Raw genomic sequence first — 27,885 nt, forward strand, 5'->3', positions numbered from 1 at the left:
CGCTTGAAAAACGCATTTCTCCGGATATCACCTCCCCATCAGTGTAGCACGTTGAGCGTAGACGTATCAATCGCAGTTACTGGGTCTTGAAGAGCAGAATCGCGCAGTGTCCGAGGTAGAAGTAGATGAAGTGCTTGGTTTCTGTTGAACAAAATATTAGTCACTGGTTGTCAACGTAAGGGCTCTGGTATCCACAGACCATGGGTAACAAAGCTTCCAAAGTTACGACCAACCACGCAGTGCCAGGTAGCGCCCTTGCGGGAGTCAAACTGATGTATGGGGTTAGAAATGCGATCGGCGCGGGGTAGAATTGGCGAACCTCTTTCTTGATGTACTGGGCAATATCCTATAAATTGTTATTATCATGTTGACATCAAGTAATCGAGGAGTGCGCATACCTTTTCAACTCTGAACTTCTCCGTGGCCTCGATAGCTGAGGGGTATGTTAGCCTTGTTTATCTAGAGCGCGCTCGATGTTTCATACCAAGGGCAATAGCCTCCTGCTGCATATCCTCGGTCTAGAAGATGAGTCAGAATCAATTGGCCGTTGCGTTTCCTCGTGAGTGTCCTTACCATGTCCACAGACTTAATCTGCGCTGCACGGAGCATTTAGCACTTAGCCACTAAACTCACGAGGGACAAACTTACCCTCCATAGGCTCCTTCTTCTCGGATGGGGGAAGTGCCATTGTTAGTAATCGCGGTATTGAAAGAACTTCAAAGGGGTGTTTTGGTGATGCGATACAGAAGAGACTGGGTAGCGTAATCTCGCGATAACGTGAAGCAGCCAGGGTAACTTTATTGCCGGTTGACAAACACACCGCCCGCACATCAGACCGCCCGCGGCACTATGAAAGAAGAAAAAAAAGTTTTTTTCATACAAACTTCGAGTCTTCACACTCACCACAAAATCCCAAAATGGAGAGCACAAGAGTGTTCGTGGGTGGTCTCCCACCAACATGCACCAATGATCAGCTTAAGAAACATTTTGCAACTCGCTTTCAAGTCACCGATGCTCATGTCCTACCCAAACGTAGGATGGGGTTCGTCGGCTTCAAGAGCCATGAGGCTGCCCAACAAGCTGTGAAGCACTTCAACAAGACATATATGAAGATGTCAAAGATCGCTGTAGACATCGCTCGTCCGGTATGTCAATTCTCAGCTCTTTTGCTTCAGCCACTCTCCTTTCGCCTGTGCACGCTGACCAATTAAGGTGGTCCTGAGACTGACCCGTATTATTGCAGATTGATTCAAATGACGCTGAGGATGCTCACCCCACACGAAGACGTGATACCACGAATGTTAATGATGCATCGTTGGATAACAACCTCAAGCGCAAGAGGGACGGCGAGAAAGACCCTAAGCTACAAGAGTACCTTTCTCTTATGGGATCGTCATCAAAAACTCGGACATGGGCCAATGATGATGAAATGATCAAGCCGGCTGTGGACACTGTTCCCGTTATTAACCAACCCGCGCAGGAAGAAGAGATTCAAGAGTTGCCTTCACACCGGAAAAAGGCAAAGACAGAAGAACCCCCTACGGTAGCAGAGCCTGAGCAGCCTGAGCCTATGGTCATTGACAAGAGTGAGGAAGAGGAGGTTCAAGAAACACCTGAACAGGACAACTCTGCGGAGCCTGAAGTGGAGGCCGCACCTGTGTCTGATGCAGATTGGCTACGGTCTAAGACGAGTCGTCTGTTGGGCCTTCTCGATGAGGAAGAGCAAGATGAGTTTGATCAACACAAGGCCGCCGCGCCGATTACTACGACGACTACCGTGCCAACCAAAGCTGCTTCACCTGCCTCATCTGATGATGAGTCGCCGCAGCGTGACGAGGAATCGCGCACTGCGGCCATTGAGAAAATTGCGCCCAACACGACTGACGTTGACAGCATCACCGAGGCCACGCCGGAGGATCCGAATATTGATCTTATTCGGAACTCCGCCCGTTTGTTCCTTAGAAACCTTGCATACGACACAACAGAATCGGATCTCCAACCGATTTTTGAACGCTTTGGAAAGATTGAAGAGGTTAGTACTTTTTTTTTTTTGTTTTTTGCTTTTCAACATTGCCCAACATGTTCCCTCCAACCGGGCAGCTGGCTTTCAGCCTGCTTGCCACGAGTGCTCGTATGATGACTTTCCCGATAGGGACATCTGATGCAAATTGCATATGATGTTATCAGGACAAGATATTTTAGTAGATGCTTCTTGACTATCTGAAAGAGCCCACTCAAACCCACTTCTGCATATTCACACATTATATTCAATGACCTTGAGTACTAATTGGATATAGATTCATATTGCTTTCGATACCCGCTCTACAACCAGCAAAGGCTTTGCTTATGTGCAATACTCCGATGCCGATGCGGCCATTGATGCTTACCAGACTCTTGATGGAAAGCATTTCCAGGGTCGTTTGCTCCATATCTTGCCTGCTTCTGCGAAGAAGACATACAAGATCGACGAGTACGAATTGTCAAAGCTTCCCCTGAAAAAGCAAAGAGAGATCAAGCGGAAACAAAACGCCGCTGGGTCCTCATTCAGCTGGAACTCCCTGTACATGAACGTGAGTTTGCCTTTTTTACCATATATCAAAACATTGAAACATTGAAACTAATTTTCATATAGGCCGATGCTGTCATGTCATCAGTGGCTGGAAGGCTCGGAGTCTCCAAATCTGAATTGCTCGATCCCACCTCTTCAGAAGCTGCCGTCAAGCAAGCACATGCTGAAACGCATGTGATTCAAGAAACGAAAGCCTACTTTGCCTCGAATGGGGTAAATATTGATGCTTTCAAGCAGCGTGAACGTGGGAATACGGCTATTCTGGTCAAGAACTTCTCATACGGTGTCACATCGGCAGAGCTCAGGAGTCTGTTCGAGCCATATGGCACGATCATCCGACTCTTGATGCCACCAAGTGGCACTATTGCTATCGTGGAGTTTGCGCAACCTGACGAGGCCCAAAAGGCTTTCAAGGGTATGGCATACCGCAAGATGGGTGATTCCATCTTGTTCCTGGAGAAGGCGCCGAAGAATTTGTTCGAGGGTTCAGCGGTTCCACGCGCACTTGCGCCCGAGACTCGGGGCAAGGATCAAGGATTCTCAACTGCAGACACCTTTGCTGCAGATGAGGCCGATGACAGCGTAGCAACCACAACACTCTTCGTAAAGAACCTCAACTTCTCAACCACCAATGAGAAGTTCCTGGAAGTGTTCCGATCTCTGGATGGCTTTATCACCGGTCGCATCAAAACCAAACCCGATCCGAAGCGACCAGGACAGACTCTCAGCATGGGATTCGCTTTTGCGGATTTCAAAACGAAAGCTCAAGCCCAGGCTGCTCTTTCGGCTATGAACGGCTACAAGTTAGATCAGCACGAGCTTCTCATTCGTGCATCTCACAAGGGCAAGGATGCCGCCGAGGAGCGGAGACGCGAAGATACCGCAAAGAAGGTTGCGGCGCGCCGAACCAAAATTATCATCAAGAATTTGCCGTTCCAGGCCACGAAGAAGGATATCAGATCTCTGTTCGGCGCATACGGACAACTTCGGTCTGTGCGTGTTCCTCAGAAGTTCGATCACACTGCTCGTGGTTTCGGTTTTGCAGACTTTGTAAGCGCTCGCGAAGCGGAAAATGCCATGGACGCGTTGAAAAACACGCATCTCCTGGGGAGACGATTGGTTTTGGAGTTCGTGAACGAGGAGGCCGTCGATCCCGAGGAGGAACTCGCGCGCCTAGAGAAGAAGGTAGGAGAGCAGATGGACAGGGTCAAACTTCAACAGCTTACTTCTGGCGCCGGGCGCAAGAAATTCACTGTAGGAGGGCAGGAGGAAGAGTGAAGCCCTCGTCCCTTCTCCCTTTGACAAGGACACGGCCATGGATTGGCTTGTTAACATCCCTTGCAGGGAAAAGGTGGATTAATGTACCATGTACGATTACTTGCATACTACCATAGCTACAATATGGCAATAAAAAGATACCCCGAATACTTTTGAATACTTTTTGAACACGTTCTTTGCGGCTGTCAATTACCCTGCAGTAGTCCCGTCCCTCGTGCGTCTCGTGCCCTCTTGATCCAGGCGTAACTGTAACCCTACTTTACCTTACTGTGCATCCTACACCTTTCTTTTTTTTCCCCACAACTTCGATTAAACTGCCTTGGATTGCAGGGTCATTTCCCCTAATGTAGCTTATCCTTTTGATGGTACGCAGGACTATCATCAACAGAGATCAGCCAAGCCTGCATTCCGGTGGTGGTGTCTGGCGGTGGTCGAGCATTCCACGTCCCGTGCGAGAAGACGATGTCGTTGGACCACCAACATTCCTGCGACGCGATGATTGCCACTGATTGTTGTGTTTTTTTGTTAATGCTGGTCCGAGCGACGGATTTTGAAGGTCACTTCGTGCTGTACAAAATCTCCGACCCACTCATCACTGGTTCGTGCTGCTGAGCATCCCTTGCATCGTGGACGACTTCCTTCATATCGAGCCCTGTCTTGACTCCTGATTTGCTGCGGCAAGGTCAGCTTACCGTCGTCCTTTGGTCCTCTGCTCCCCACACGGCCTGGATGTGCGCAGGCCAGGACCGGGACCTGCCCAGGAGTATGGACAAGGCGTTCGAGGGACGTAGGCCAGGCAAAGTTGACCTGGCGGAGTAATGTTGCTACTGGGGCTACAGAACCCCTCTCCAAAGGGGAGTTATGGTTCCCTATAAACTCCATCTTGCTCGCTCTCACATTCTCTTTCCCAGGTTCTTACATTCTCTTGACATCTCGCGTTCTTTAGGTCGTTGTTTGTGACTTAGCTGCGTTCTTTGCCAGGCAGTAAGCATTTGACGGTGCCTCTCAGTCCCCTCCTCATTGGAATCTGTCATTCTTTTCGAGAAGCCCGTCCTTGGTTCCCTCCCCATGGCTACTGATTGGCAACCCGAGTGCCTTGTCACTCAGAACCAGCAGTCACTGGACCCTGTTGGAGCTCATTCTGATCGAGCTCTTCAGAATACCACTGGGAATGTCCAGTCTTATTCGGACTCGTTGGCTCATACTGATATCACTGCTCGTGAGGATCCGCTTCATCAACTCGGCTACAAGTATTCTCATGCCCCTCATCCTCAACCCTTGTCGGCGCCTGGCTTGCATCACCAGCATGTAGCGGCTCGGCTTCATCAACGCAAGCTTCGCAGACTTAACTCGGTTTCCCAACCTCGCCGGGCACGAAGCAACTACCTCAAGTCTCAGAAGTACTTGGATTACCGTGCTCGCCCTCGTCGTGATACTGGGAAGGATGGAGAGCCAGTATGGTCTGACGAGTTGGAGGACGCTTTCCAGCAGGGTAGGTTTATACCAGCATAGTGATGGATTGACCACAAGCTGACAACCGATTCCAGCCCTCGAAGCAAACCCTCCCATGGGTCGGAGAAAGTGGTCTGAACGCGGCAAATCGTATGGCCGCAACGAGCTGATTGCTGAGTACATCTTCAAGTTGACCGGCAAGCGGAGGACCCGCAAGCAGGTGTCAAGCCATCTGCAGGTCCTCGACTCTTTCCTGAAGGGTGATCCCGATTGTGAGTTTCAAATACGAAGGATCTCTACGTCTTTCATTTACTAATACACCATGTCAGGGGAGCGACTTGTCCGTGAGACATCACCAGAACGCTCGTCGAGCGTGCATGGGTCAGCACCCGCTCCCAAATGGAGGTCGGCAGTCGAGCACCCTTCGGCATCCAGCCACTACGGCAGCCACACACACCCCTCCTACCATGACCATATGAGATCCATGCAACCATACGCTGGTGATCTCCCACCGCCACAATATACCCTTGGCTCCAATCTGCAGGAGGCTGCTGCTAGCACCATTCATGGCTTTAGCTTCGACATGTGGGTCAGCGCTCCTCAGCAGGCCAATGGTATTGACAAGGCATTGCATGCATACACTCGTCTACAGGGTGATCTGCACTACCCCGGTGCACCACCCATGCCTCTTGAGCAAGTGAACGGGTGGCGGTCTTCTTTCCCCGCACTGGCTTCCATGGTGGATGACATCAACAATCCCCTGGATTGCGATATTATTTTGCTAGAAGTGAACCTTGAGCTCATGACCGATTTCCCTCCTGCAAGATCGCGTCTCGGAATCCAGCTCGACCTTGACTACGGTCACCCCAGTGCTGGTGATGTGTTGGGAGTCAGCCAGATGGACAACTGGACCTGCCGCACGCATATCTATGAAGATGGCCAGGGGCTCCGAGAGAGTTACCACGACCTACCCAAAACCCAGTCCACGAAGGTCAAGCCTCTCTTCGAATCATCTTGGTGGGCTCAGCTGTTCACTCAGTTGACTCAAGACAAGCGCATGGCCGAGGACTCCGGAAATCCTCAGGCTGCTCGCGACGCTGACAACCAAACCCGCAACTTCTTGCGCTCATTGACTGCAGTACAAGAGCTCCGTGCCACATCGCCCAGCTCTCGCCGGCTTTCCAACCAATACCAAAGCCACCACGGCGATGAGAGCAAGCGCATGGCCATTCTCGCCTGGAAGTTCCGACAAACCCGGCCTGGCGAAGTTGGCACAACTACTTGGAGACGACTAATTCCGGCGCCGGACCGGACCACAACCAACAGCCCGCGCCCAGTCTCCGGTGTTGATCTTCCTCCCCTCTCTCTGGATTCCATCCTTGTCAACAAATCCTCCCACCAGGGTGTCTACCCGGCCCCTCAGCCCCATGACCTGATCCACCACCCGAGCCAATCTCACTCGCAATGGCCTATGTACCAACCATCCCACCACAACAACATGGCTAATCTCTTTAATTCTGCCGACCAACTTGACTTCATGACATCAATCAGCAAAGCCGAAGACAGCCTCAATGACAAAACCGCCGTCACCTCCGTGTTGGACTCATTCTCCGCCAGCCTCGCACCAGAGAACATCCCATCCACAAGCCTCCACGGCTCCAGTGGTGCACCAGTCATGCTGAATGTGCACGACCTACCGCTCTCCCACCCAGTAATGGGCTACCCAATGGGTCACGAAGCGTCCCACTACGTGCCCCCTCAACAGCACGGCGTGAACATGCACGACAGCAACAGCGTGCTAGGTTACTACGGCTCCAACCCGCAGCCGCTTGATGATCTCAGTCACGGCCAGGCCTCATGGGGTGCGCACTCCACTTCCATTCCCGGAGATGTCGGCGCCGGCGGCTACCACCTCCCTTACCAGGCGGAGCACCATGGACATGGATCTGTGTCGCGCGAGTCGCAGCAACCACACCATTTCGACGGTATCTTGCCATCGGATGACCTAATGGATAAGATCGTCGGGCGCATGTCCAATGGTCCCAGCATGCATGGGGCGGGCCCTGATGCGTACGATAACGCCACGGTGGATGCGGTATAACGACATATTTTACCAAAACTTAAGTAATGATAATCATTCTGGGAGTGGTCTTTTGTATTTTTTCTGTGATTTTCTTTTTATTTTCTTTATTTTCCTTATTTTCCTTTATTTTCCTTTCTATTTTTGTCATTTCTGTCATTTCTGTCTTTTTTTTTGTGATACAATCGGGATAGCAGGGAATGTCTTAGGTGGCGTTTGGAGGAAAATACTTTTGGAATACTCTTTGGACTTTACTTATACTTGGAATAATGGGGAATACTATTACTTTCTACTATTTGGCTATTATATTCTCTGATTACAGCAAATATCTCCCTCTGTCGGCTAAACTATCCCAATCAACCACTTTAGCCGCAAAACAGTGGGGCAATTCTGGGGATTTCCCAGCAAAAGGAGGCCAACGAGAGACCAATTGAGGTATACTCGGTTGATTTAGCCTGGACCTTTCTGTCTTTTTTTTTGTTTTGAGGATATTTTAAAATGATACTACCTAGGTAGGTGGAGTCACTTATATACCCCTCCATGCCCCCAATTTCTTGTCTTCTTCCTCCTTAAGACTTCTTTAAACTACATTCACAATGGTTGCCCCTACTGTCAAGCTTAGTAACGGCCATGAGATGCCCATTGTGGGTTTCGGCCTCTGGAAGGTTAACAACGACACTTGTGCCGACCAGATCTACAATGCCATCAAGGCTGGCTACCGTCTCTTCGATGGCGCCTGCGGTACGTTCCTCCTCCCCCAACCCAAGCCCTAATTGACACTAACACCATTAATCCCAGACTACGGTAACGAAGTCGAAGCCGGCCAGGGTGTAGCCCGCGCCATTAAGGACGGACTCGTCAAGCGCGAGGAGCTCTTCATCGTCTCCAAGCTCTGGAACAGCTTCCACGAGGCCGACAAGGTCGAGCCCATCGCCCGCAAGCAGCTCGCCGACTGGGGCGTCGACTACTTCGATCTGTACATCGTGCACTTCCCCATTGCCCTGAAGTACCTCGACCCCTCCGTGCGCTACCCTCCCAGCTGGACCACCGCCGAGGGCAAGATCGAGTTAGCCAACGCCCCCATCCACGAGACCTGGGGCGCAATGGAGACCCTCGTCGACAAGAAGCTCGCTCGCAGCATCGGTGTCAGCAACTTCAGCGCACAGCTGCTGATGGATCTGCTCCGCTATGCCCGCGTCCGTCCCGCTACCCTCCAGATCGAGCACCACCCCTACCTCACCCAGACCCGTCTTGTTGACTACGCCCAGAAGGAGGGCATCACTGTTACTGCTTACTCTTCTTTCGGTCCTCTGAGCTTCCTTGAGCTTGATCTTAAGCACGCTAAGGATACTCCCTTGCTCTTCGAGCATGCTACTATCACCACCATTGCTGAGAAGCACGGCCGTACCCCTGCCCAGGTCCTGCTGCGCTGGTCTACTCAGCGCAATGTCGCTGTTATTCCTAAGAGCAATGACCCTACTCGTCTTGCTCAGAACTTGACTGTCACTGATTTCGATTTGGAGACCAGTGAGCTTGAGGCTATCAGTGCTCTGGACAAGGGTCTTCGTTTCAATGACCCCGTTGCTGTAAGTTTGGTTTCTACGGAGTATTGACTATTAATACTGACTGTTTTCCTTTTTTTTTCTTTAGTACGGCCTTGGAATCCCCATCTTCTAAGCGTGTCCAGACAAAAACCTCTTGGAGACGGATGAAATCCCGTGTCCGCCGTATCCGGAGAGGGAAATTCTCCGCGATATTATGACGATTTTTATGCCTTTTGGATAGACTAAATACAAACATACCATTTCTTTTTTTTTCTTCCAATCATATCTTCCATATCAACCAGAGTAACAGCGTCCAAGTCTATTCTAATTCCAGGGGTTAAAGGCATTCCGATTTGCGTGGTGGGAATAACCTCATTTTACTTCTATTTTGAAGATCTGACTTGGGTACTTGACTTATTATGGTCTCGTCATGTCAGGATTGTTGCACCACCTAGCTAGTGTGATAATCCCAGGTGTTTATGTACTGACCACGTTCTAGCATTCTGACTTGCTAGACCGATTCTTCATTAATTCTCGGTTCTCTGGTCACTTAAGGTATCTCACGTTTTTAGTTGACAATGCAAATTACATTGCCTTTGAATGTTAAAGAACAGTCTAGTTATCATATTTTGGAAATGCAATTGAAGCTATTCCCGACCGTACAAATCTCGTAGAACATGTGTAGATAGTCAATTCCGCCAAGACGTGCCGATCTCGATGATCCGCCATTTTTCTCCAACCTCCGTCTCTGTCAACTTCCCAATAACACGAACCTCACAAATCCCACAATGGTGTCTCCTACTCTAGCGCGCTTGACCGCGCAGGTTCATATCACCGGACTTCCCATGCCAAAGAACCTATCCGAAAGCAAGCTGCTACTGGCCGCGCTGCAGAAATTCGGAGAAGTATTAACATACCGCAACCTCAAGGTACAGCGCCTCTCCCAATTACCATTTACACAAGCCCTGATCTAACAATTCCCTTAGTACGACACAACCAATAACTCGCCAAACCAAAACCGCCCGATCGTCGCGATATTCGAGACATCCGACGCAGCAGACCGCGCGATAGCAGCTTCGCCCATAACCATTCCCCTACCGACACCCACCTCCACATCCTCTAAATATCAACCTTCAATCTCTACCCCGTTCACATCTACCAATCCACCCTCAAATACCGCGCGTTCATTGACCCTCGAGATCCAACCCTCCCGCCACAACCACGCCTCCGCCCTCAAACGCAGCCCCTTCTACTCCACCTACAACCTCTTCAAAAACAATCCCATATACGAAGATCTGATTAGCGACGAGACCGGTATCCCGCTCAAAGAACTGGCTGATACGCTCTCGAGCAAGAAGTATCCTATCGGCGCGGGCGTCAAGTCCAATATCCAGGAGGAGAATCGGCGCATGGGCGCGACGAGTTTGGTGAATATGTGGAAGGAGGGGATGGGGATGGAGATTGAGGGTGAGAATGGGGGACAGGGTTCTGGCGAGAATCCACCTGCGATTGAGCATGGCGGTGGTATAAGGGAGCCTGGGGAGGGATTGGACGAGAAGCAGAGCTCGGTGGTCTGAATTGAAGACTGGTTTTTGGCCTTTTCTTGTTGCCTACATGGTGACTAGTGAGGGAAGAACCTTTTTTTTTTTCATTCTGGACTTCTGCGGCTAAAGCCGGATCACCAAATCCAGCCGGATACGCGCTCCCCTTTTCTGGGCAGCTGCTTCGGCTGTGGGCCGAAGGCGTGGGTGGGATTCCCCTCCTGATATCAGCGTCTACGGCCGCGGTTTGATATGAGTGACTTGCAGTCAGAACCTGTCTGTTTGGGAAAGCTCGTTCCTCGACCTGATCTCTTAGCCATGACTGCTCCGACCTTCCTCGGTTCATGACATCTGCATGTCTAGCATGGATCTTCCTGCTGGGTAGACCATATCAATGAACATGTCCCCGGCCACTGAACCAATTGGCTTCCCAGATCACCAGGCCGGTCCCACGGTGACCGCGAAATGCGGAGAGTTTACGTATGGGTGGACCAGCCGATCGTGGCAGTTAACTAGCTGTATATACAGTTCAATTTTATACAAAATGAGAATGATACTTCTCACACCCACATAATGGTCCTTCGCCTTTCACAAACGCCTTGTAGTGGCCGATGACTTACACACTTACTAGAGTGGATTGGATACTTACTAAAGATAGTCGAAATTTTCCAATAAGAAGGATGGTAGTTGATAGAGCTACATAGGTAGAAACTGGGGTCGATATCCGTCATATTGAGGGGAGTCTCCCGCTCCTTCATTCGTTCGTCCCATCTTCAGTGATCGTAACTCCTGCTCATTCTCCACTACATTTTTGCCATCATCTGCAATTTCACCAACGAACAACTCCAACACCCGTGCCGGCTTTAGTTTTCCTAAGCGAGCTCACATCCAGCATTTGGTAACAGTTTCCACATAGGATGTGATCCCAAGTTGATTGGCTGTCTTAGGTGTATTCCGTGTCTTCGGTGACCCCATCTTTCGCCTATTCAAGTCGGAATTTTATGGCATCGAGAACGCATCATCGAAAATTAGGCTACCCGACCTGAGCAGCAGGAGGAGAAGGGATCCTTGACAGCCAGGTACACATAACGGGGGAAGGCGACAGAGTAAATTGGGATGTTGAATGCCACATGATGCATACAGTGCAAGCAGATGTCGTCGACACCCAATGAGGATGAGCTTAAAGATGGTCGAGGGAGCGCTGAATGGAACCGGACATGTAGACAGTCGAGGAGCGATATGTCGTTTCCATCGCCCGTAGGAGATCACATCACCGCCAGCTGTGCCATTTGACGGCGCAATCACAAGACCAGCTGTGTCGAAGAAGTGGTAATCACAGAGGCGGTCCTACCAGTGTGGCTATTCCACACACTAGAAATCTTCCTCGCTCGTTCGGAGTACATGTCAATGTTTGGGAATGGACGTTCGCGGAACTTGAATTGGCGCCTCCCTTGTGAAAATGAATAGTTCCTTGCAACGGCTCCGAACATAAACCTTGAGATGGACGAGAGTGGGTGATAGTCGGTGTTCTCCTCAAGCTTTTGGCGGTGATGTCTTCCACGTCTCGAAACAAACATTCCTTCCATCACTTAGCGTTACGGCATCTAGCATGGGTTTCGACTTCTGCACCTTGGATCCCACAATCGGTTTGTCATGGTTGTTCGCATGTTTGGTGCGTTGAAATGTGTCACATGCCCTCATCAAAGATAAGGAGTGCAAGTCGGGACATGCGAACAAAACCGTGGCCCAAAACACCAGCAAGGACAGCATATATCGAAACAACAACACGGACGTCTTTGAGAGATTTGTCCCAGACACCCTGTTCAGTCCATCGATCTAGACCAGTTAAAACTAGTTTTCACAGAGAGGATTGGGCTAGTGATAACTTCATGTTGTTCATGGATATATTGCTCGCGATATGTCCGGAAGGGAGATACGATAGGGTCCCATCAACGCTTTTGAATTTCATATAAACGGTAGACCCCCGGACCATGACTTTCTTCGAGGAGATCGTCTTGGGATCGAAAACTATCACAGTACGTGGACCATTTCTTATACTGAGCAAGCATTTGAATTGCTTGATTTTTGGTGGTTGGAGTCGGATCTTTGTTGTCTTGAACGAGATGCTGTAGACTTTGGAGGCAGTCTCCAGTCCCATTGACAGGTTTGGATTTTGTCAACTTGGACGGTCACGCCTCAGCCTTATTGGACACAAGGATTGGTGAACTCAGGATGATTGATGGTCTCTTGGCTATGATACGATACTATTAGATTCTGTGACAAAGAAGTTGATATTGAAGTGTCTAGCGTGGCCGCTGGGTGTAGACGAGAGATGACTTACCTATTGTGGTCATAGTGGCGGCTGATTGCTTGCATTTTTGGAAGGTAACTTTGTGTACCTAACTCCATTGTCGATATGGAATTTCAGATTCGGTGACGGCGGAACGATAAATTTTCTTTCTCTCAAGGCGAGGCATTTGTTGATTCAGAGTTCTGGACACTTTGATGTCTCGAGACGTAGGCGAAGGTATATCGAAATTGGGACCATCAGCAGCATCATTGGCTTCCTTGGCGTGCCATACTCCGTATCCTCAAAGTGTGTAGTTGAAGCTTTAAATATATGCGAAGAGTTTCCTGATAAAAATACATGGGGTGAACCGTGGCCAGGTCAATCATCGGTCTCGACCGTGCGGATTCACGTTGCGGAGTAGGTAGAAGTAATGTATTTGGGGAGGACGACGAGCGAGGCACAGAAGGCGGCGCCATTGCAGATCGAAGGATGCCGAGCGAATTCTTCACGTCTTCCTCTAGTCCTGCGGTTTGCACATTTCACAATCAGGCAGATATGGCCCTCTCCTCGTGAGCCATTTGGGTCACCACAGCTATACCGGCTGCTGGACACCCGAGAAGATATGAACATCCTTGCCTTTGGACTTTGCCTTGTTAAGAGCAGGCACCTAGGCATGGATAGTACAGACGGAGAAGAGATGCCCAATGAGCTTGCCTTCAGATACCTTCGACCGAGCTGCGTCACGATATGAGTATTGTCCTGAAGGTTTGACCAATGTGACACCAAACCGCTGCAATACGCTGAAGCTACTCGTCGTACTGGGTAGTTGGCGCATTATATCTTTCCCAGTGCAAGTCCGTCGCGACCTTTATTAGAGCTAGGTCGTTGTGCCGAGGTTCTTCACGTATGATTTGCGATGCTGATGGCGAGCCGCCCGGATGGACGGGTGCCCGGAGAGTGTTCGACTATACGTTGGCGAGCTAAGTAGACTCAACTTCATCACGGCTCTCAAAGGCCGACTGAAGGCCATCCGTAGAGACGAGTTGGTATGGTTCTTTGGAGGAAGGAAGACGGAGAAGAGAAGTAGGAAGAAGGAGGTCTTGGGGATGTTCCAACGTTGCCTATCGGGCCAGGTAAACACGACATTGCTTCCTTGAATTTAGTGCGGGGAGACTATATTTGAATATATGAAAAGAGATTTAGAACTTTAGCTATATACCCGGAGTCTAGAATAGCTGATGGAGATGGTTGAGGAAGACGCTAGAAATGAAAGAAAGCAAGAATTATATACGGCTGGATTCAAAAGCTCAGATCTCAGGCGTACATTAAACAAAGAATGCAGCACTATCTCAGGCTTTGTCTCCAAAATGTGAGTGCTCTCCTATTATTCGATAGATAGGGGAATACTTTGCACCGCAAATGGAAACAAACAACACCGTATTCGTATGTATCTTCACATTAACTTTGGAGCCCCAGGATCTGAAATGTGGATGAAACTATGAAAGCTTCATAGACTAGCCCAGAAGCAGGTGATTCCCTGATTCCCGCAAAAGGGGTGAGTGGCAGTGCCAGGTCTCAGCACATTTCTTGGCGGACCTAAAAATATGGTACCGCCAAGACCCAATTTAGCGCTCGTGACACTCCGCGCCAGCGGAAACGACTTGGCATATTGCCCCCTACCTTGATGAACTGACATCCAGAGGCCCTTTTCCAAGTCAAATACGACGGGAAACTTCCATGTTCTATGACTCCAAGAGTGTCTCAGAAGATATTCAAGTGCAGAGGTTGTGCCTCCCCTAAGCGCCTACCCCGGGTACACCGGGTAAGGGGGTCTCTTGGCATTACTACACTGTCATTTCCCAAAGGAAAACTTAATGCCAAGTACCAAAAAACTGGGCAGTGCTGAGAAGAACTGCACCCAGAACAAAGTCAGGCAGCAGGATTGGCTGTGCCAATGTCTTGGATTGTCACTATCTACATGATCCCGCTCATACGGCGCCTCTGTGCCAAGTGACTGGTTTCATCGTGATGATTCGATATAATCTGATGGGTTCCATTGTTTCATTGCCTTTTTGTTCCAGGAGATGCGCACTCATATTCTCCTTCTGATCTCAATGCACTTAACTTCTGCTCTTCATCTCTCAGTCCCATGCATTTCTTCCGATGCTGGTCACCGCTCGGCTCGTGTCAAATGAGGCCTGTTATTATGTCTAGGTGGCTGGCCACCCTTTTGGCCTGCCTTCTCATACAAAATGTCATCGCAATTGAGGTTAATCCTGAGGATGAGAGTGGGTTTATTTCAAACGCTGGCTAAACAACTCAGTTGACTGACATGTATCTTTCCCGATAGCCTCCCTCAAAAATGCCGCCAAGACCGTCGCCACCACCATGATGGATTTCTACAATGCCCGCGACTCGAAAGATATTCCGGGGAAAATGGACGATACCTGGTGGGAGGGTGGTTCGATGTTTATGACACTCATCCAGTACTGGTATCTCACAGGCGACACCCAGTTCAACGATGCCATCCAGGAAGGCATGTACTGGCAAAAGGGCGAAAACGACTTCTTCCCAAGCAACTACTCCCAATACTTGGGTAACGACGATCAAGTGTTCTGGGGTTTAGCAGCGATAACCGCCGGAGAACTGAACTTCCCAGAAAGAGAAGACGAGCCCTCGTGGGTTTCCCTGGCCGAGGGTGTCTTCAATGGACAGATCCCTCGCTGGGATATGAATAACTGTGGTGGAGGTTTGCGATGGCAGATTTGGCCTTACCAGGATGGATATAATTTGAAAAACGCCATCTCCAACGGCGGCTTGTTCCAGCTGTCAGCGCGTCTGGCACTATACACCAAGAATGCGACATATGCCGAGTGGGCCGAGAAGATTTGGGATTGGAGTGCGTCTACGCCGCTGTTGAGGAAAACCTGGGTTATCGCCGATACCACTACCAACGCTGCGAACTGTAAGGATCATGGTGATCACCAATGGACTTACAATTACGCAACATATATCTCCGGTGCCGGTTATATGCACAACTACGTGCGTTTATCCTCTTTCCGCAACAACCAGACTATCCAATCTAACCAATTTTATAGACCAATGGCACCGAAAGCAAATGGCTTGAAGGTGTGACAGGACTGATCAAGACATCCAATCAATTTTTCCCTGCCTCCGGCGGGAACCAAATCTTATCCGACATCACCTGTGAGCCCATCAATAAGTGTGATCGCAACCAGAAAACCTTCAAGGCCTATTTCACTGGCTGGCTCGGATTCATGTCGCTGATTGTACCGGCCAATGTCACGGCGGACGTAATGGGGAAATTCAAGGTCTCCGCTGTTGCTGCTGGTCAACAATGTTCCGGCGGAAGCGATGGGAAGCATTGTGGAATTCGCTGGACGAAGAAGGCAGAATGGGATGGGACCATGGGCTTAGAACAGCAGATGTCTGTCTTAGGTGTTCTTAATGCTGTCATGTTCCCATTCAAGGCTGAGGGCCCTTACAATGCCGACAATGGCGGGATATCCCGAAGTGACCCACATGGAGGCAGCAATACCAAGGATAGCGTGGGACCTGGACCTATCACTACAGGTGATAGGGTTGGCGCGGGAATATTGACTGCGCTCTTAGTTATACTCTGGGTCGGGGCTGTAACTTTCATGCTTGCTGGAGGCAAGTAGATAAACTCAAATTTGAAGGCGTTAAATACATGTACATTTGGAATATTGATACCCTGAGGAATTCAGGCTTTTTTGTGATATTTTCTGATGCGAATTACCTATTCACAATTATACCCTGGTCTCCTTTTCTCGATGACATGCGTGCGGAATAGCTGTGTGGGTCAAACTATGAACTCACCCTATAGCAATAATTAAGAAGAGGAGGGAGAGTTAGTAGATCTAGAAGATAGAGGTGATTAGAAAACCATTTGCTACATGCAGGATATGGCATTGTCACATCTCCAAATGATACAATATCCCTGAGACGTTGATGCCGACTTAGTTTCTGTCGTACAATCTTGTGGAGGTAACGCCTGGAAAAGATGATAAATATCTCGCAGCGACAAACTATGGAAGGAGAGAGTCTATCTAGCACCGAGAGGTATCCTAGAGAAACAGGAGGACATGCATGCTTCTGACATTTACACCCCCAACATCAAGTCGCGGTAAAGGCCTTCCCTACCATGTGCAGTGCAGATATTTCTTTTGTTTGCTTGTCCTTTCAGGCCTCCTCATCTTCTGCGATGTCGACGTCCTCATCATCTTCATGAACCTTATCACTTTTCTGAGCTGCCTCTCTAGCGCTGACCATTTTGGCGACATAATCATTAGCACGTCGAAACCGCATATGGGCTGCAGGAGTAGAGATGCCATAGTGTCGAGCGACAGCAGCCATGTCGACCTGGATACCATAGTGATATTAGTGCTGGAAATTAATTCATGAATGAGAGACAAATCACCTTAATTCCTGTCACCCTGATACAAATAAGCACAAACTCGAGCCTCTCTTCTAGAACCTCACGACTAGCTTCCTGGGCGAGCTTGCTGGGCTTGGTGGGAGACTTGACAACATCCTTCTTGGTAGCCTTAGTCTTGGTAACTCTGTTGGAAGCCATGGTGAAGATGGCTAGTTACTGATATGAGCTTGTTGGATGTAAATGTGTATGTGAAGAGAATGTAAGGGATATTTGCTTAGATCGAGGAACTCGAGGATAGAAGGAGGAAGAAGGAAAGCAACGAGAGATCGAGCGTCGACTTTATACCCTGATCTTATAGCAAACAAATTTGGCATCTCTTCTCTCATCCCTTCCTCACTTCGTTCGGAGTATTGAGTAAGACACAACCTCAGGGCTCAACTTGCAACAGTAATTAGGGCGGGAAAAAAGCAACCAAGAAGCCCTACCGAGGATGAGAGCTCGCTGATTCAGATGGTAGAAATCAATTAACAACTACCTCAAGTTGTATTTCGGAGATCTGGGCAATATGAAGTAAATGGAAGTACATTCATTCTTTATGGACGCTTCGAACAATTTCCTAGCCCCGTTTGTGACGCACTCATGCTATGGATATAAGAAGGGGGACAACAATTTGCCGCAATTTTCACGAAAAGATACCAAAGACGTCGAGTTGTCGCAGAATTAAGGGTTGGGACACCTGCCGGCCGGCGTACGATTTGTATATTCAACTCCTGCTCTGAAGGACAATATTTTGCCCCTGAATGATCAATCCCTATTGAAGAACGGCGATTCCTACATGGGATAGAAGGGAACTTCGACAACTGGGCCATAGAGAGGACGTACAAAGTTGAAGCTGCTTAACAATAATCCCACCTCGAGAATCAAACCAAAGAGATCCCCAAATCTACATTTTACGGCTACTTCTAACGTAGCCAAGCCCTCGTTCATCCGAAGGCGCTGATCCGGTAGATTAGGCTCTGTCAAGAACCGAGGAAAGCCAAAACTAACAAACTACTGACCTATAGCAGGTATTTCATCGATCACTTTTTACATAACACCACCTTCATAAGTGGAATCGCCCGGTTGGGGTAGAATTACATCAATTCCACCCCCGGATTTCTCCTTATTCTGGGGTTTAGCGCTCAAACCCTAACTGCCGCTATATCTTCAATACCCTTTTCAAACGCCGACCCGATCTACGTTTTACCGAGCCTCACAATCACCGCAAAAGAAATGGCCTGGTTTTGTACCTAAGGTGTCAATGGATAGACCGGTCTGTCGAACTCGATTTTTTCTGACTGCGGTGACAGTTCATAGCGGGGTTATAGGGATATTTTTGGTTATTGGCATTAAACGGGATAAACAGTAGAATATTGCTTGACTCTCTTCTTCGGCAAGGCATCCATTTCCAGGATGGGTAATGGTATTCCATAGTGGAGCCAATGCCGACCGTAAGGCCCATCGAGGACTACGCCTAAAAGGTAGAGGTGAGACATGCGGTGATTTGCGGGGAAATCTACGAAACAAAACGCATCTAAGCTAAGACGGAATAATTAGATCCGTATAGCTAACCTTGGAGGTATATATTTCTTCGTTAACCCCATAACTCCCTTGTCTCTATCTATCCTTCTCCCGACTTTCCCAATCACATCATGGTTCGCTGTCTTCCTTTGTTTATCTCCCTGGCAGCTGCCACGAACCTGTATGCCACTCACTATGATGGCAACATTTACTCACTCTCCCTTGACGGCGGAAACTCGCTTTCGGTCACTTCATCTTTGAAATCATGTGGTGATGGCCCTAGCTGGCTTACATTCGATTCGTCAACGCGTACGATGTATTGCTCCGACCACGCGGGAAATGCGAGTATGAATGGCTTGTTGACTTCCTACTCCGTGAATCGGAACGGGAGGCTAACCGAGCTCGCGAATACCGTGGATGTTGGTGCCGCAGTCCACAGTGTTATGTATGGCGGCAAGCACGGACACGAAAAGTATTTGGCTGTTGCGCACTAGTGAGTAATTGATGTCTAATTAATCCAGCTGTGTACAAATAAACTAACATTCATCAGCGGCGGTTCCGCCCTTTCGACCTTTGCCTTACCCCTTAGGTCCCACAAGAAGCCCTTAGAGGTCTTCCGCTACAAAATGTCCCAGCCCGGTATCAAAACCCAGCAGGATTCGCCGCACCCGCATCAGGTGATCCTTGATCCAACCGGTGATTTCATCCTTGTTCCCGATTTGGGAGCCGACCAGGTCCGCGTGTACGCCATCAACCAGCACTCGGGACATCTAAATGTATGCCCTAGTCTTAATTACACCGCTGGTAGTGGGCCACGACACGGACTGTTCTGGAAATCCAATCGCTCGGACTCAAGGAACGCTCCAGTGACTATGCTGTACACCGTCAGTGAATTGAGCGGTCACTTCAATGCGTTTGTTGTCTCTTACTTATCCTCCGGTTGTCTCGCGTTCAAGGAGACTCAATCCTTTGTGCCATACCCGGGCGGACAGTTACCGGCTGCGGGTGCGCCAGCAGAGCTCCGTATGGCTGGGGATTCTCTTTATGCTTCAATTCGCTTTGATCAAGGATTCGCCCCGAACGATTCCATGTCGACTATGGTTCGTTCCTCCAACGGCACGGTGTCTTTCAGCCAGATCACCTCTGCATATGGCACCATTCCCCGCACTTTTGTCATCAATAAGAAGGGTAATCTGGTGGCCATTGGGGATCAGGCTTCGTCTAATGTTGCCATTGTTAAAAGGGACCCGCGGAGTGGAGCGCTCGGCAATCTAGTCGCCAACTTGCAGGTTGGACAGCCCGGCCAGGCTAGTAATTCGTCGTCGGGCCTAAGCAGTATCATCTGGGAAGAGTAAGCTCTTCAATTCAACTGGAATCTTCAAGGAAACAACAACATTATTCACGTAGCTGTCAATGTTGCCTCTTCCGAGCCAGGGAGGTGTCTGTCTATACTTCGAGCGACGATTGTATATATAGAGCAAGATAGGATGTATATAGAATGTGCCTAAAATGCAAGATATAGCTGTCATGGGAATTTCTTAATGAACTACTCATAGATGTGTAATTGTTAGAATCCGATCATGCACGTAACCCTCACTGTGCCTCACATCACAACCCCATACGTTCGCCAGGAGTTGATCGCCATACCTCGTATAATGGCAAAGTTTTATCGGTGTTGCGATGTTGTATTATTAGTAAATCAATAACCGTCGCGAGGAAAGAGGATGATATGAATTACCGATATCTTGACTACAAAGTACGCGCATACCTAACTAGGTAGACCGACCTCAGGAATTCTTCCAGCCTCGCAAAAAGTCTGGCGATGGACCTAAGACTAACCATACTGATGCAACAGCCTGCTATTAAAAGTTCCAGTCTCCAAACTTTTATCATACATTGCCTGAACTATTGCTTGCGCTTTTTCCTCGACTGAGGGAATGACAAAATGACGTCATCCCAAGCATGAATGCATTCGGCCTTTTTGTTCTGTCGACTTTATATGGTATCAACCTCCAACGTCAGCATAAGATAGTGATATGTGCTTTCATGCAATCGAACTCATCTGCTAGTTTTGCCAACCGGATTTAAAGCGGTTTTAGTATTAGATTATCGGTGGCTGACAGGCTGTGTCTTCCATTTTCCATACTACCTAGGTACTAGTACCGACCAATAATACAAAAGATGTCATCAATTGCAGAAAATACTCCAGTGGCAAAAGAAAACTCAACACAGCATGTATGTATGTATAGTAGGGCTCAAGTTGCTTGACGGTTGGCAACTCATCCGCCCCACACCTGGGCCAGCATCCGACCAATGAGATACGACTTGTCATCAAGGTGCAGGTGGTATCGCCGCATCATGACTGCCATGTGCTACCATTCGGTCGCAATATAAATAACCTTGAGGTTCGTCACTTGATGGACCTCCAATTCTCACCTTTTCAGCACCTAAACTCACAAAAACCAACGAATATGACGAAGACACTCCCGCTTGGCGGACAGCAGGTCCCCGTTCCCGGCTTTGGCGCCATGGGCCTTAATTCTGCGATGGGGTCAGACCTCAACCTGGAACAGTCGGAGCCTGTTCTTTTGAAAGCTATCGAGCTCGGCTGCACATTCTGGGATACCGCAGTAAGCCGTTCTTTTCGCATCCTCTAGTGCGATAGTTTTTAACATTTCCCTACCCTAGGTTGCCTACAAAAACGGTGAAAACGAAAAGCTTCTTGGGGACTTCATTAAGAAGCACAACGTTCGCGACAAGGTTTTCGGTGAGCAAGTTGTCTTTTACCTTTCTCTATATTGTGTCATTAGCTCATGTCTCGCAGTGGCCTCCAAGTGTGGATTTGACGTCTTTGGGCCTGAACGTAAGGTAACCAACTCGGCCGCTCACATCAAAGAATACATTGAGGGAACAATCGACAGACTTGGTTTCACTCCCGATCTCTACTATCTCCACAGAATTGACCCCAGTACGTGACATTCACCGAAAACAATTTGATTCGAATCGGTATACTAACTCTGCAACTCAAGACACACCCCTAGAGGAGTCGGTCGGTGCCCTGGATGAACTCCGACGCGCCGGAAAAACAAAGTATATTGGCCTATCCGAATGTTCTGCTGAGACTTTGCGCAAGGCAAACGCGAGTAAGTCTATATGTAACTACAGACCACAAGAGTGCATGCTAACATAACTTAGTCGCCAAGATCGATGCCGTTCAAGCCGAGTACTCTGCCTTTGAAACATTGCACGAGACTAGTGGCCTTATTGATACGGCAAAGGAATTGGATGTGGCCTTTGTGGCATTCAGCCCTCTGGGACACGGCTGGCTTGTAGATGACTTCCCGTTCAAGACTCCTGATGACTTCGCCCCCAATGACTTCCGACGCACTGGTACGTCGTGCCCTTTTAATTTCGCAAAAACTTTGCTGGATTCGGGTAAACTAACCTTGACAACTCTCAGTTCCCAAGTTCCAGGGCGAAAACTTCTACAAGAACAAGGCTATTGTTGACGAAATTAAGAAGCTAGCCACCAAAAAGGGTTGTTCGATTGCACAGATCGCCCTGGCCTGGGTTGCTGCTCAAGGATTGATTACTATCCCAGGAACGACCAAAGCCTCGCGCTTGGAAGAAAACTGGACCTCTCGTGATGTTGAATTGGCAGAAGAAGAGTTGAAGGAGATGCGAGCCATCGTGGAGGCTGCCAAGCCGGTTGGAGAGAGATTCTCCGCCATCTTCCAATCCATGGTTGGTCACTAGACTGTAGCAGCTTAGTTTATTTATTTGCATTTTAAAAATATAAATGGCAAAGCGGTACAAATTATCAAATATGGATTCAATTTCCCTTTTAGGTCACACATAATGTTACGGCACCAGCAACAGCTAAGAGTTGTTCAGATATAGATAAGCCAACCAACCAAATAATGGCGCTAGTTGACTAGCCATTCGTCAGGACACAAATACCAAGGTACCACCACCCCATATTCTGACCGTTTGTTTTCACTTACCTTCAAAAGTTCTTAACCCCGAAAGGAGAAGTGGAGAAAACGTCATTGGCAGTGTCAGCATTTTGACCTTAAGACCGCTATCCCCGAATGGTTCACATATGTTGTACATATAAGTCTGCGATATAAATCTGAGTTAGTCAATGGATCCCTGTTGATAGGCATGAATTTCTAGTTGCCATTGATAACCCATTCAGAATGTTACGAGCCCAAGCACTACAGCACTTAGTGTGGCTTTCCGCTCTCTTCCAACTCTCTCTAGCCCTCCCATGGCATGTCACCACAAACTATGCCCTTACTGTGATCAAAAACGTTACCCAGCCACAAACCTTTGAAAACATTGCAACCAGACACAATGGCCAGCTTCTTCTGACCTCAACCGTCTCCCCAAAAGTCTATCAAGTTGACCCATTTCGCCAACGTGCGATGAAAGCCATCGTTGATATCCCTCATACGGCTGGATTGTTTGGTATCGCAGAGTTGGAAGAGGATGTCTTTTATGTGATAAGCGCAAATCAGACCGGCGTTCAAGGTGTCCCCGACTCCAACTTCGTCTGGAAGTTTGATGTGCGCGACCGCCAGACGGAAAGGGCACCAATTTCACCCTCAATCGTGGCAAATGTGTCCAATGCGCAATTGATGAATGGAATGTCTCGCTTGGCAAGCAATGACACAACCTCACTCTTGATCAGTGACTCACAAGCTGGGAGAATATACAAATTGGACGTGAACACCGGCTCATACCAAACAATCAGCGATGACGACTTTCTTAAGTCCTCCCCCACGAGCTTGCAAATTGGCGTCAATGGAATTCATGTTCGAGGTTCACAATTGTTCTTCACCAACTTCAATAAGCGCATCTTTGGTCGGATCCCTATCTCTTTGTCCACTGGATTTCCCATTGGCCCTGTGGAGGTTATTGTCAACGGTGTCCAAGGCGATGATTTTGCCGTTTCTGCAGATGGGAAAACTGCATGGATTGCTTTAAACTCCCAAAGCACTCTACTCGAGGTCGATATTCCAGGAAAAAGTGCACGGGTTGTGGTCGAGTCGCCATATTTGGAATCAGCATCTTCTGTGTCGGTAGGTCGAACTCTGTTCGATCGAGACAGTCTTTACGTCTCATCTGCAGGACCGTTCAATGCGGCTTGTGGTACTAATACTACGATAACTGGTGGTATTGTCGCTAGGGTAGACCTTCCAAAGGTTAAATGATTCGCTCCTTCCGAGTGAGTTGATTTGTTCCAGCTGAATGAATACGACGTCGAATATTCATTTCTATGGATTCTTTTACTCAAATTAATGTAACAAATGAAGTAGAAGTAAGGTTGAAATAAAGCTGGTGACTGCCCAAAAGAATACGAACGATTGGCAGTCAAAGGAAAAGAAGCCTTGACAGTAACTTGTAGATAGGTACATAAGATAATATACACATATACATTGCATCATCCTTCAATCACACGCAAACAACCCCAATAAACCTATTACAGGGGGGCTGGGTCACTGACAGCATCATAAGACCAGCGACAAACATGATCATACATGTTACCGGGCGCAAAGCTGATTGTCTCATTGTTGAAACCAGTACGAGCCAAGGTCTTCTCAGACCCGTTGTACTGAGGCCAGAAAGCATCCAGACCGTGCTGTGGGTTCTTGGCAAAACTGGACCAGACATCACGGAGATAGTTTCCAACGGCGACTTCAGCTGGAGTACTAGCGAGGCAGGTCTGGTTAACGGTGTTAAACAATGGATAGAGATCGGCAGTGTGGTAGGCGCCGCTCGGTGGCGTAGTAGTAAGGACCAAGTTGGGGAAGTCGCCGAAGTAGCGATATCTCCAGGTTGGATTGCCATCAGCGATACTTTGCTCGATTCTCACGACGTCGGCGCATGTGTACAGACGGTCGTTGAAGTCGGTCCAGTAGCTCTCGTTGTGAACTTGTCCAAGTTTAAAGATACCTGCCTCATTGTGGGTGTTACCAATTAGGTAGCCACCTTTGGCGGCAGTGCGGTTGAGGTAGCTCGAGAAGACCAATTCATCATCAATGACTGGTCCGTATGGTGAGGGGTTGAATGGAACATTGGCAGGGTCGTAACCAGCTAGGATCTCATCGACGGTCTTATTCACCATGCAGTCGCTGACGGCAACTGGGTCAGAAGTGGCGTTTCCGCAGCCAACCAAGTCAGTGACATGGAACCAACGGTTGTTGGTCTCTTCCGCAGTAAGGGCTGGGAAACCGTAAATAGTTGCGCTCATCTCGATGAAGCCGGAGGCAATTGGGTCATCGGCGTAAGCGAACGAGTAGAAGTCAACCATTCCAGCGCCAGCGGACTGTCCGAATATAGTAATGCGCTCTGGGTCACCACCGAATCGCTCAATATTGTCACGAATCCATTCCAATGACATTCGAATGTCACGGAGACCAATATTGGCCGGAGTGGCTGGGTTACCAGGGAATCCGAAAGTGTTGACACGGTAGCTATTCGCCAATTAGTACATTATATGTCTATGCCGAATTTTGATGCGTTCTCACTTCATCGAGACAACGACAACGTCGCTTTCGTCAGCAATGAATTGCCCACGGTATGCTGCCTGTCTGGAGCTGCCTGAGACACGTCTAGGTTAGGATTGGATCACAGGGGATTCACTGAATAACACCCACCTGACACATAACCACCTCCGTAGACCCAGACAAGAACAGCTTTCTTCGCCTCTCTAGTCTGTAGCTTGGTCCAGACGTTCAAGGTCAAACAATCCTCGCTAGCTGGGTATACCTCGCTTGCGAACGCTGCGGCAAAGGTAGGGGGAATACCGAGGTTCCGGGGTGGTGCACTGCTGGTATTGTTGCTTGGTGGTGTTGATGGTGGCTGGATACATGTCGGACCCTATATACAAATGGCGTGTTAACAATCGTGCGATTGAGATAGACAATCAAACCCCATCTGAATGCCAAGGAAGCGGATATGTAACGAGCAAACTTACGAATGCGGTGGCATTGATGGTACCATTGCCAGTATAACGGACTGGAGGTTGGAAACGAAGACGTCCAAGTGGAGGGGCGGCATATGGAATCCCAACATACTCGGAGACCTCGGAGGCGTTTGTCGCAGAATGGCCTACAACGAGTCCGCTGGTAGTCCGCACAGGCTGACCAACATTCCAGACGGGACTGTCACGTGGGAGATCGATGTGGTTGACGGGTGTGGCAGTTGCGAGAAAGGAAAAGGCGGCAATGTTTTGCAGGACCGGAATGAGACCGCTTTGTAGCTTCATGATGGGCTGATCAAGAAAAAGTTGATTGAGACGTATGCGAAAAGCTAGGCCTAACCGTTGTATATATATATATATTTGTTTCTAGTACCTACGAGAATAATGCAGCATGGGTTCCCGTTAGGGTTTCGGTCGAAGGATGCGCTAATGCTGGTTGATGACACGCCCCACAATGATCCCATGGATAGGGACACATGGTTGACCTTGATTAGTGGGTACCTATGTATAAACCATGGGTCAAGATTCTTCACCCATTCCACCCATTTGAGACATCCATGCCTAGACCTACCTTCCCAGAACCGTGTCGTCACAATCTTGCGGAGAACAATCATCTGGTGTGGGCCAGTGCTGCTGTAAATTGTGTCTCTTGTGTCTCACATGGCCGCTCAGCCTGTGGAGTGACCCGTGCCAAATGGCGAAGTTCACCCGTGGCTTAGTCAAGAATTGGAGAATGCGAAGTTGATATGGTTATGTGAATTGATGCATTAGTTATCAACATCCTGATAAGTCGATACTAGATAAGGGGCTTTCTTATATCCCAAACAACAACTCTCTTGTGTCCTCATTGGACACGGGGTTGTTAATCAGCGCCATGACCACCTGTGGTGCAGCAAAAAGCCTAGTAAGGCGACGCTTCCTTCCTTCTTGAGCCCGGTATGCACGTCTATATCAGTCCACAGAAACCCGAACCATCCGAGTCCTTTCTATACTTACAGACAACATCGATGAAAAGCGCTTTTTCACCGGTTAAACCTTGCTCTCAGTATTCCCTGTGTGTCATTTCGTCAGCTCCTTTATATTCACTCTCCTCTTTGGTGGTGACCGCATCAATCTCCAACCGATTTTCAAAGAGAATTCTTGTGATGCCACAACATGGACACCTGGTTTTCCAGACACCCCTCGCGGGTCAACATGGGTCTATGAAGTGGCGGATGTCTAAATGCATGGGGGACTGCGAGGCGAAGTTGCTTTCACACAGTAGGGTTGCGACAGGGTTTGGGTGGCTGTGGTTCTGCTGAGATGATCGAAGAAGACGACATTTTCCCCCATACAAAACGGGTAGCCACGTCAAATGTGGGGAAAGGAGACATGTGCTGAGAAGCGGGTTGTGGAGGTGAGTTGATGCGATATGTTAATGAACAGGCACCGGGACAGGAGTAACTGTCAGAATAGAGAATGAGAGAGGCCATTGGAGGATGACGATGAGCGTAGATAGCAATTTTGAAAAAGAAACTGTATTAAGCGAGAAATCGAAGCCAGAGACTCATGTATTGTTTGGAGATAACTAAAAGAGGATGGAGAAGGATTCAAACGTTGATTCTCTATAAAATAGGTATTAAAATTTCTAGAGATTTAATTAATGTTTATATCAATAAAGATAATAAAGATAATAAAGATAATAAAGATAATAAAGATAATAAAGATAATAATAATAATATTATTATTATTATTATTATTATTTAGCGATCCTCTATTATTAGATTATAATACTTAGCTATATATCAATCTCACATTACACCATGCACTTCGACGTGCACCACGTAGTCCTTCCCCCTAACAAAAGCAATTAAAATAAAGACACGGTCGATAGGGTGTGCTTCCTCTCTCGCTTCTGTATCTTATTGAGAATAACTGACACCCAGCCAGGGGCGTATTTTCATCGGCCATTTCAAGATTAGCGCGGTGGAGGATCGATAGTAGAAAGACCTTGTGAATGCACGAATGAGACACGCAGATTTCACAAGGCAGGAATTGAATGATAGCATTTTTGTGTAATGACTAGATTACCAAAACAGTCGGCAGTACTACGTACATACCTAAGTACTAACCTGTCCCTGGCACAATTTACCATTTATTCCATTTATTACACACATTGTAGAC

General features: G+C 48.4%; 12 protein-coding genes across 12 annotated transcripts; 8 read left to right on the forward strand and 4 right to left on the reverse strand.

Annotated features, from left to right (window-relative positions):
* Positions 1-76: 76 nt before the first annotated feature.
* Positions 77-960, reverse strand: N7455_000238 (dynein light chain DYN2; the record flags this gene model as incomplete). Its single annotated transcript, XM_040952231.2, has 8 exons — positions 77-141; positions 200-269; positions 320-346; positions 399-433; positions 485-518; positions 574-596; positions 649-847; positions 904-960. 8 exons carry the CDS (start codon positions 958-960, stop codon positions 77-79), a joined length of 510 nt encoding a protein of 169 aa, XP_040817207.2.
* mrd1 (RNA-binding ribosome biosynthesis protein MRD1) lies at positions 918-3,847 on the forward strand (the record flags this gene model as incomplete). The annotated part of the gene is made up of 4 exons (XM_040952100.2): positions 918-1,145; positions 1,244-2,032; positions 2,298-2,570; positions 2,633-3,847. 4 exons carry the CDS (start codon positions 918-920, stop codon positions 3,845-3,847), a joined length of 2,505 nt encoding a protein of 834 aa, XP_040817449.2.
* Positions 3,848-4,188: 341 nt separating this feature from the next.
* On the reverse strand, positions 4,189-4,729 carry N7455_000240 (uncharacterized protein; the record flags this gene model as incomplete). Its single annotated transcript, XM_065603764.1, has 3 exons — positions 4,189-4,352; positions 4,437-4,511; positions 4,540-4,729. The coding sequence occupies 3 exons, from the start codon at positions 4,727-4,729 to the stop codon at positions 4,189-4,191; spliced, it is 429 nt and encodes a 142-aa protein (XP_065462255.1).
* Positions 4,730-4,915: 186 nt separating this feature from the next.
* abaA (transcription factor AbaA) lies at positions 4,916-7,400 on the forward strand (the record flags this gene model as incomplete). The annotated part of the gene is made up of 3 exons (XM_040952293.2): positions 4,916-5,339; positions 5,395-5,571; positions 5,629-7,400. 3 exons carry the CDS (start codon positions 4,916-4,918, stop codon positions 7,398-7,400), a joined length of 2,373 nt encoding a protein of 790 aa, XP_040817193.2.
* A 575-nt stretch (positions 7,401-7,975) lies between these two features.
* N7455_000242 (uncharacterized protein) lies at positions 7,976-9,056 on the forward strand (the record flags this gene model as incomplete). The annotated part of the gene is made up of 3 exons (XM_040952147.2): positions 7,976-8,120; positions 8,178-8,965; positions 9,030-9,056. The coding sequence occupies 3 exons, from the start codon at positions 7,976-7,978 to the stop codon at positions 9,054-9,056; spliced, it is 960 nt and encodes a 319-aa protein (XP_040817146.2).
* Positions 9,057-9,711: 655 nt separating this feature from the next.
* On the forward strand, positions 9,712-10,500 carry N7455_000243 (uncharacterized protein; the record flags this gene model as incomplete). Its single annotated transcript, XM_040952338.2, has 2 exons — positions 9,712-9,852; positions 9,910-10,500. The coding sequence occupies 2 exons, from the start codon at positions 9,712-9,714 to the stop codon at positions 10,498-10,500; spliced, it is 732 nt and encodes a 243-aa protein (XP_040817357.2).
* Positions 10,501-14,432: 3,932 nt separating this feature from the next.
* Positions 14,433-16,517, forward strand: N7455_000244 (glycoside hydrolase family 76 protein). The gene is made up of 3 exons (XM_040952436.2): positions 14,433-15,042; positions 15,105-15,796; positions 15,853-16,517. Exons 1-3 carry the CDS (start codon positions 14,904-14,906, stop codon positions 16,435-16,437), a joined length of 1,416 nt encoding a protein of 471 aa, XP_040817094.2. The 5' UTR covers positions 14,433-14,903; the 3' UTR covers positions 16,438-16,517.
* Positions 16,518-16,978: 461 nt separating this feature from the next.
* Positions 16,979-17,372, reverse strand: N7455_000245 (uncharacterized protein; the record flags this gene model as incomplete). Its single annotated transcript, XM_040952141.2, has 2 exons — positions 16,979-17,158; positions 17,217-17,372. The coding sequence occupies 2 exons, from the start codon at positions 17,370-17,372 to the stop codon at positions 16,979-16,981; spliced, it is 336 nt and encodes a 111-aa protein (XP_040817164.2).
* A 1,493-nt stretch (positions 17,373-18,865) lies between these two features.
* On the forward strand, positions 18,866-20,089 carry N7455_000246 (lactonase family protein; the record flags this gene model as incomplete). The annotated part of the gene is made up of 2 exons (XM_040952244.2): positions 18,866-19,227; positions 19,285-20,089. The coding sequence occupies 2 exons, from the start codon at positions 18,866-18,868 to the stop codon at positions 20,087-20,089; spliced, it is 1,167 nt and encodes a 388-aa protein (XP_040817419.2).
* Positions 20,090-21,205: 1,116 nt separating this feature from the next.
* Positions 21,206-22,490, forward strand: N7455_000247 (putative aldo-keto reductase (AKR13); the record flags this gene model as incomplete). The annotated part of the gene is made up of 6 exons (XM_040952375.2): positions 21,206-21,364; positions 21,423-21,501; positions 21,559-21,702; positions 21,764-21,877; positions 21,930-22,124; positions 22,195-22,490. 6 exons carry the CDS (start codon positions 21,206-21,208, stop codon positions 22,488-22,490), a joined length of 987 nt encoding a protein of 328 aa, XP_040817435.2.
* Positions 22,491-22,933: 443 nt separating this feature from the next.
* N7455_000248 (uncharacterized protein) lies at positions 22,934-23,950 on the forward strand (the record flags this gene model as incomplete). Its single annotated transcript, XM_040952175.2, has 1 exon — positions 22,934-23,950. One exon carries the CDS (start codon positions 22,934-22,936, stop codon positions 23,948-23,950), a length of 1,017 nt encoding a protein of 338 aa, XP_040817127.2.
* A 269-nt stretch (positions 23,951-24,219) lies between these two features.
* Positions 24,220-26,007, reverse strand: N7455_000249 (uncharacterized protein; the record flags this gene model as incomplete). The annotated part of the gene is made up of 4 exons (XM_040952419.2): positions 24,220-25,213; positions 25,268-25,340; positions 25,397-25,619; positions 25,717-26,007. 4 exons carry the CDS (start codon positions 26,005-26,007, stop codon positions 24,220-24,222), a joined length of 1,581 nt encoding a protein of 526 aa, XP_040817342.2.
* Between the last annotated feature and the right edge of the window lie 1,878 nt (positions 26,008-27,885).

The sequence above is a fragment of the Penicillium solitum genome, assembly GCF_028829755.1.
Source record: "Penicillium solitum strain IBT 25940 chromosome Unknown utg000001l_segment0_segment0, whole genome shotgun sequence".
NCBI lineage: Eukaryota > Fungi > Ascomycota > Eurotiomycetes > Eurotiales > Aspergillaceae > Penicillium > Penicillium solitum.

Coding starts and splice junctions, on each gene's coding strand:
- N7455_000244 (XM_040952436.2), top strand. CDS start 14,904: ATGCATTTCTTCCGATGCTGGTCACCGCTCGGCTCGTGTCAAATGAGG. Junction 15,043..15,104: donor GGTTAATCCTGAGGATGAGA/GTGGGTTTATTT, acceptor CTTTCCCGATAG/CCTCCCTCAAAAATGCCGCC. Junction 15,797..15,852: donor CCGGTTATATGCACAACTAC/GTGCGTTTATCC, acceptor CCAATTTTATAG/ACCAATGGCACCGAAAGCAA.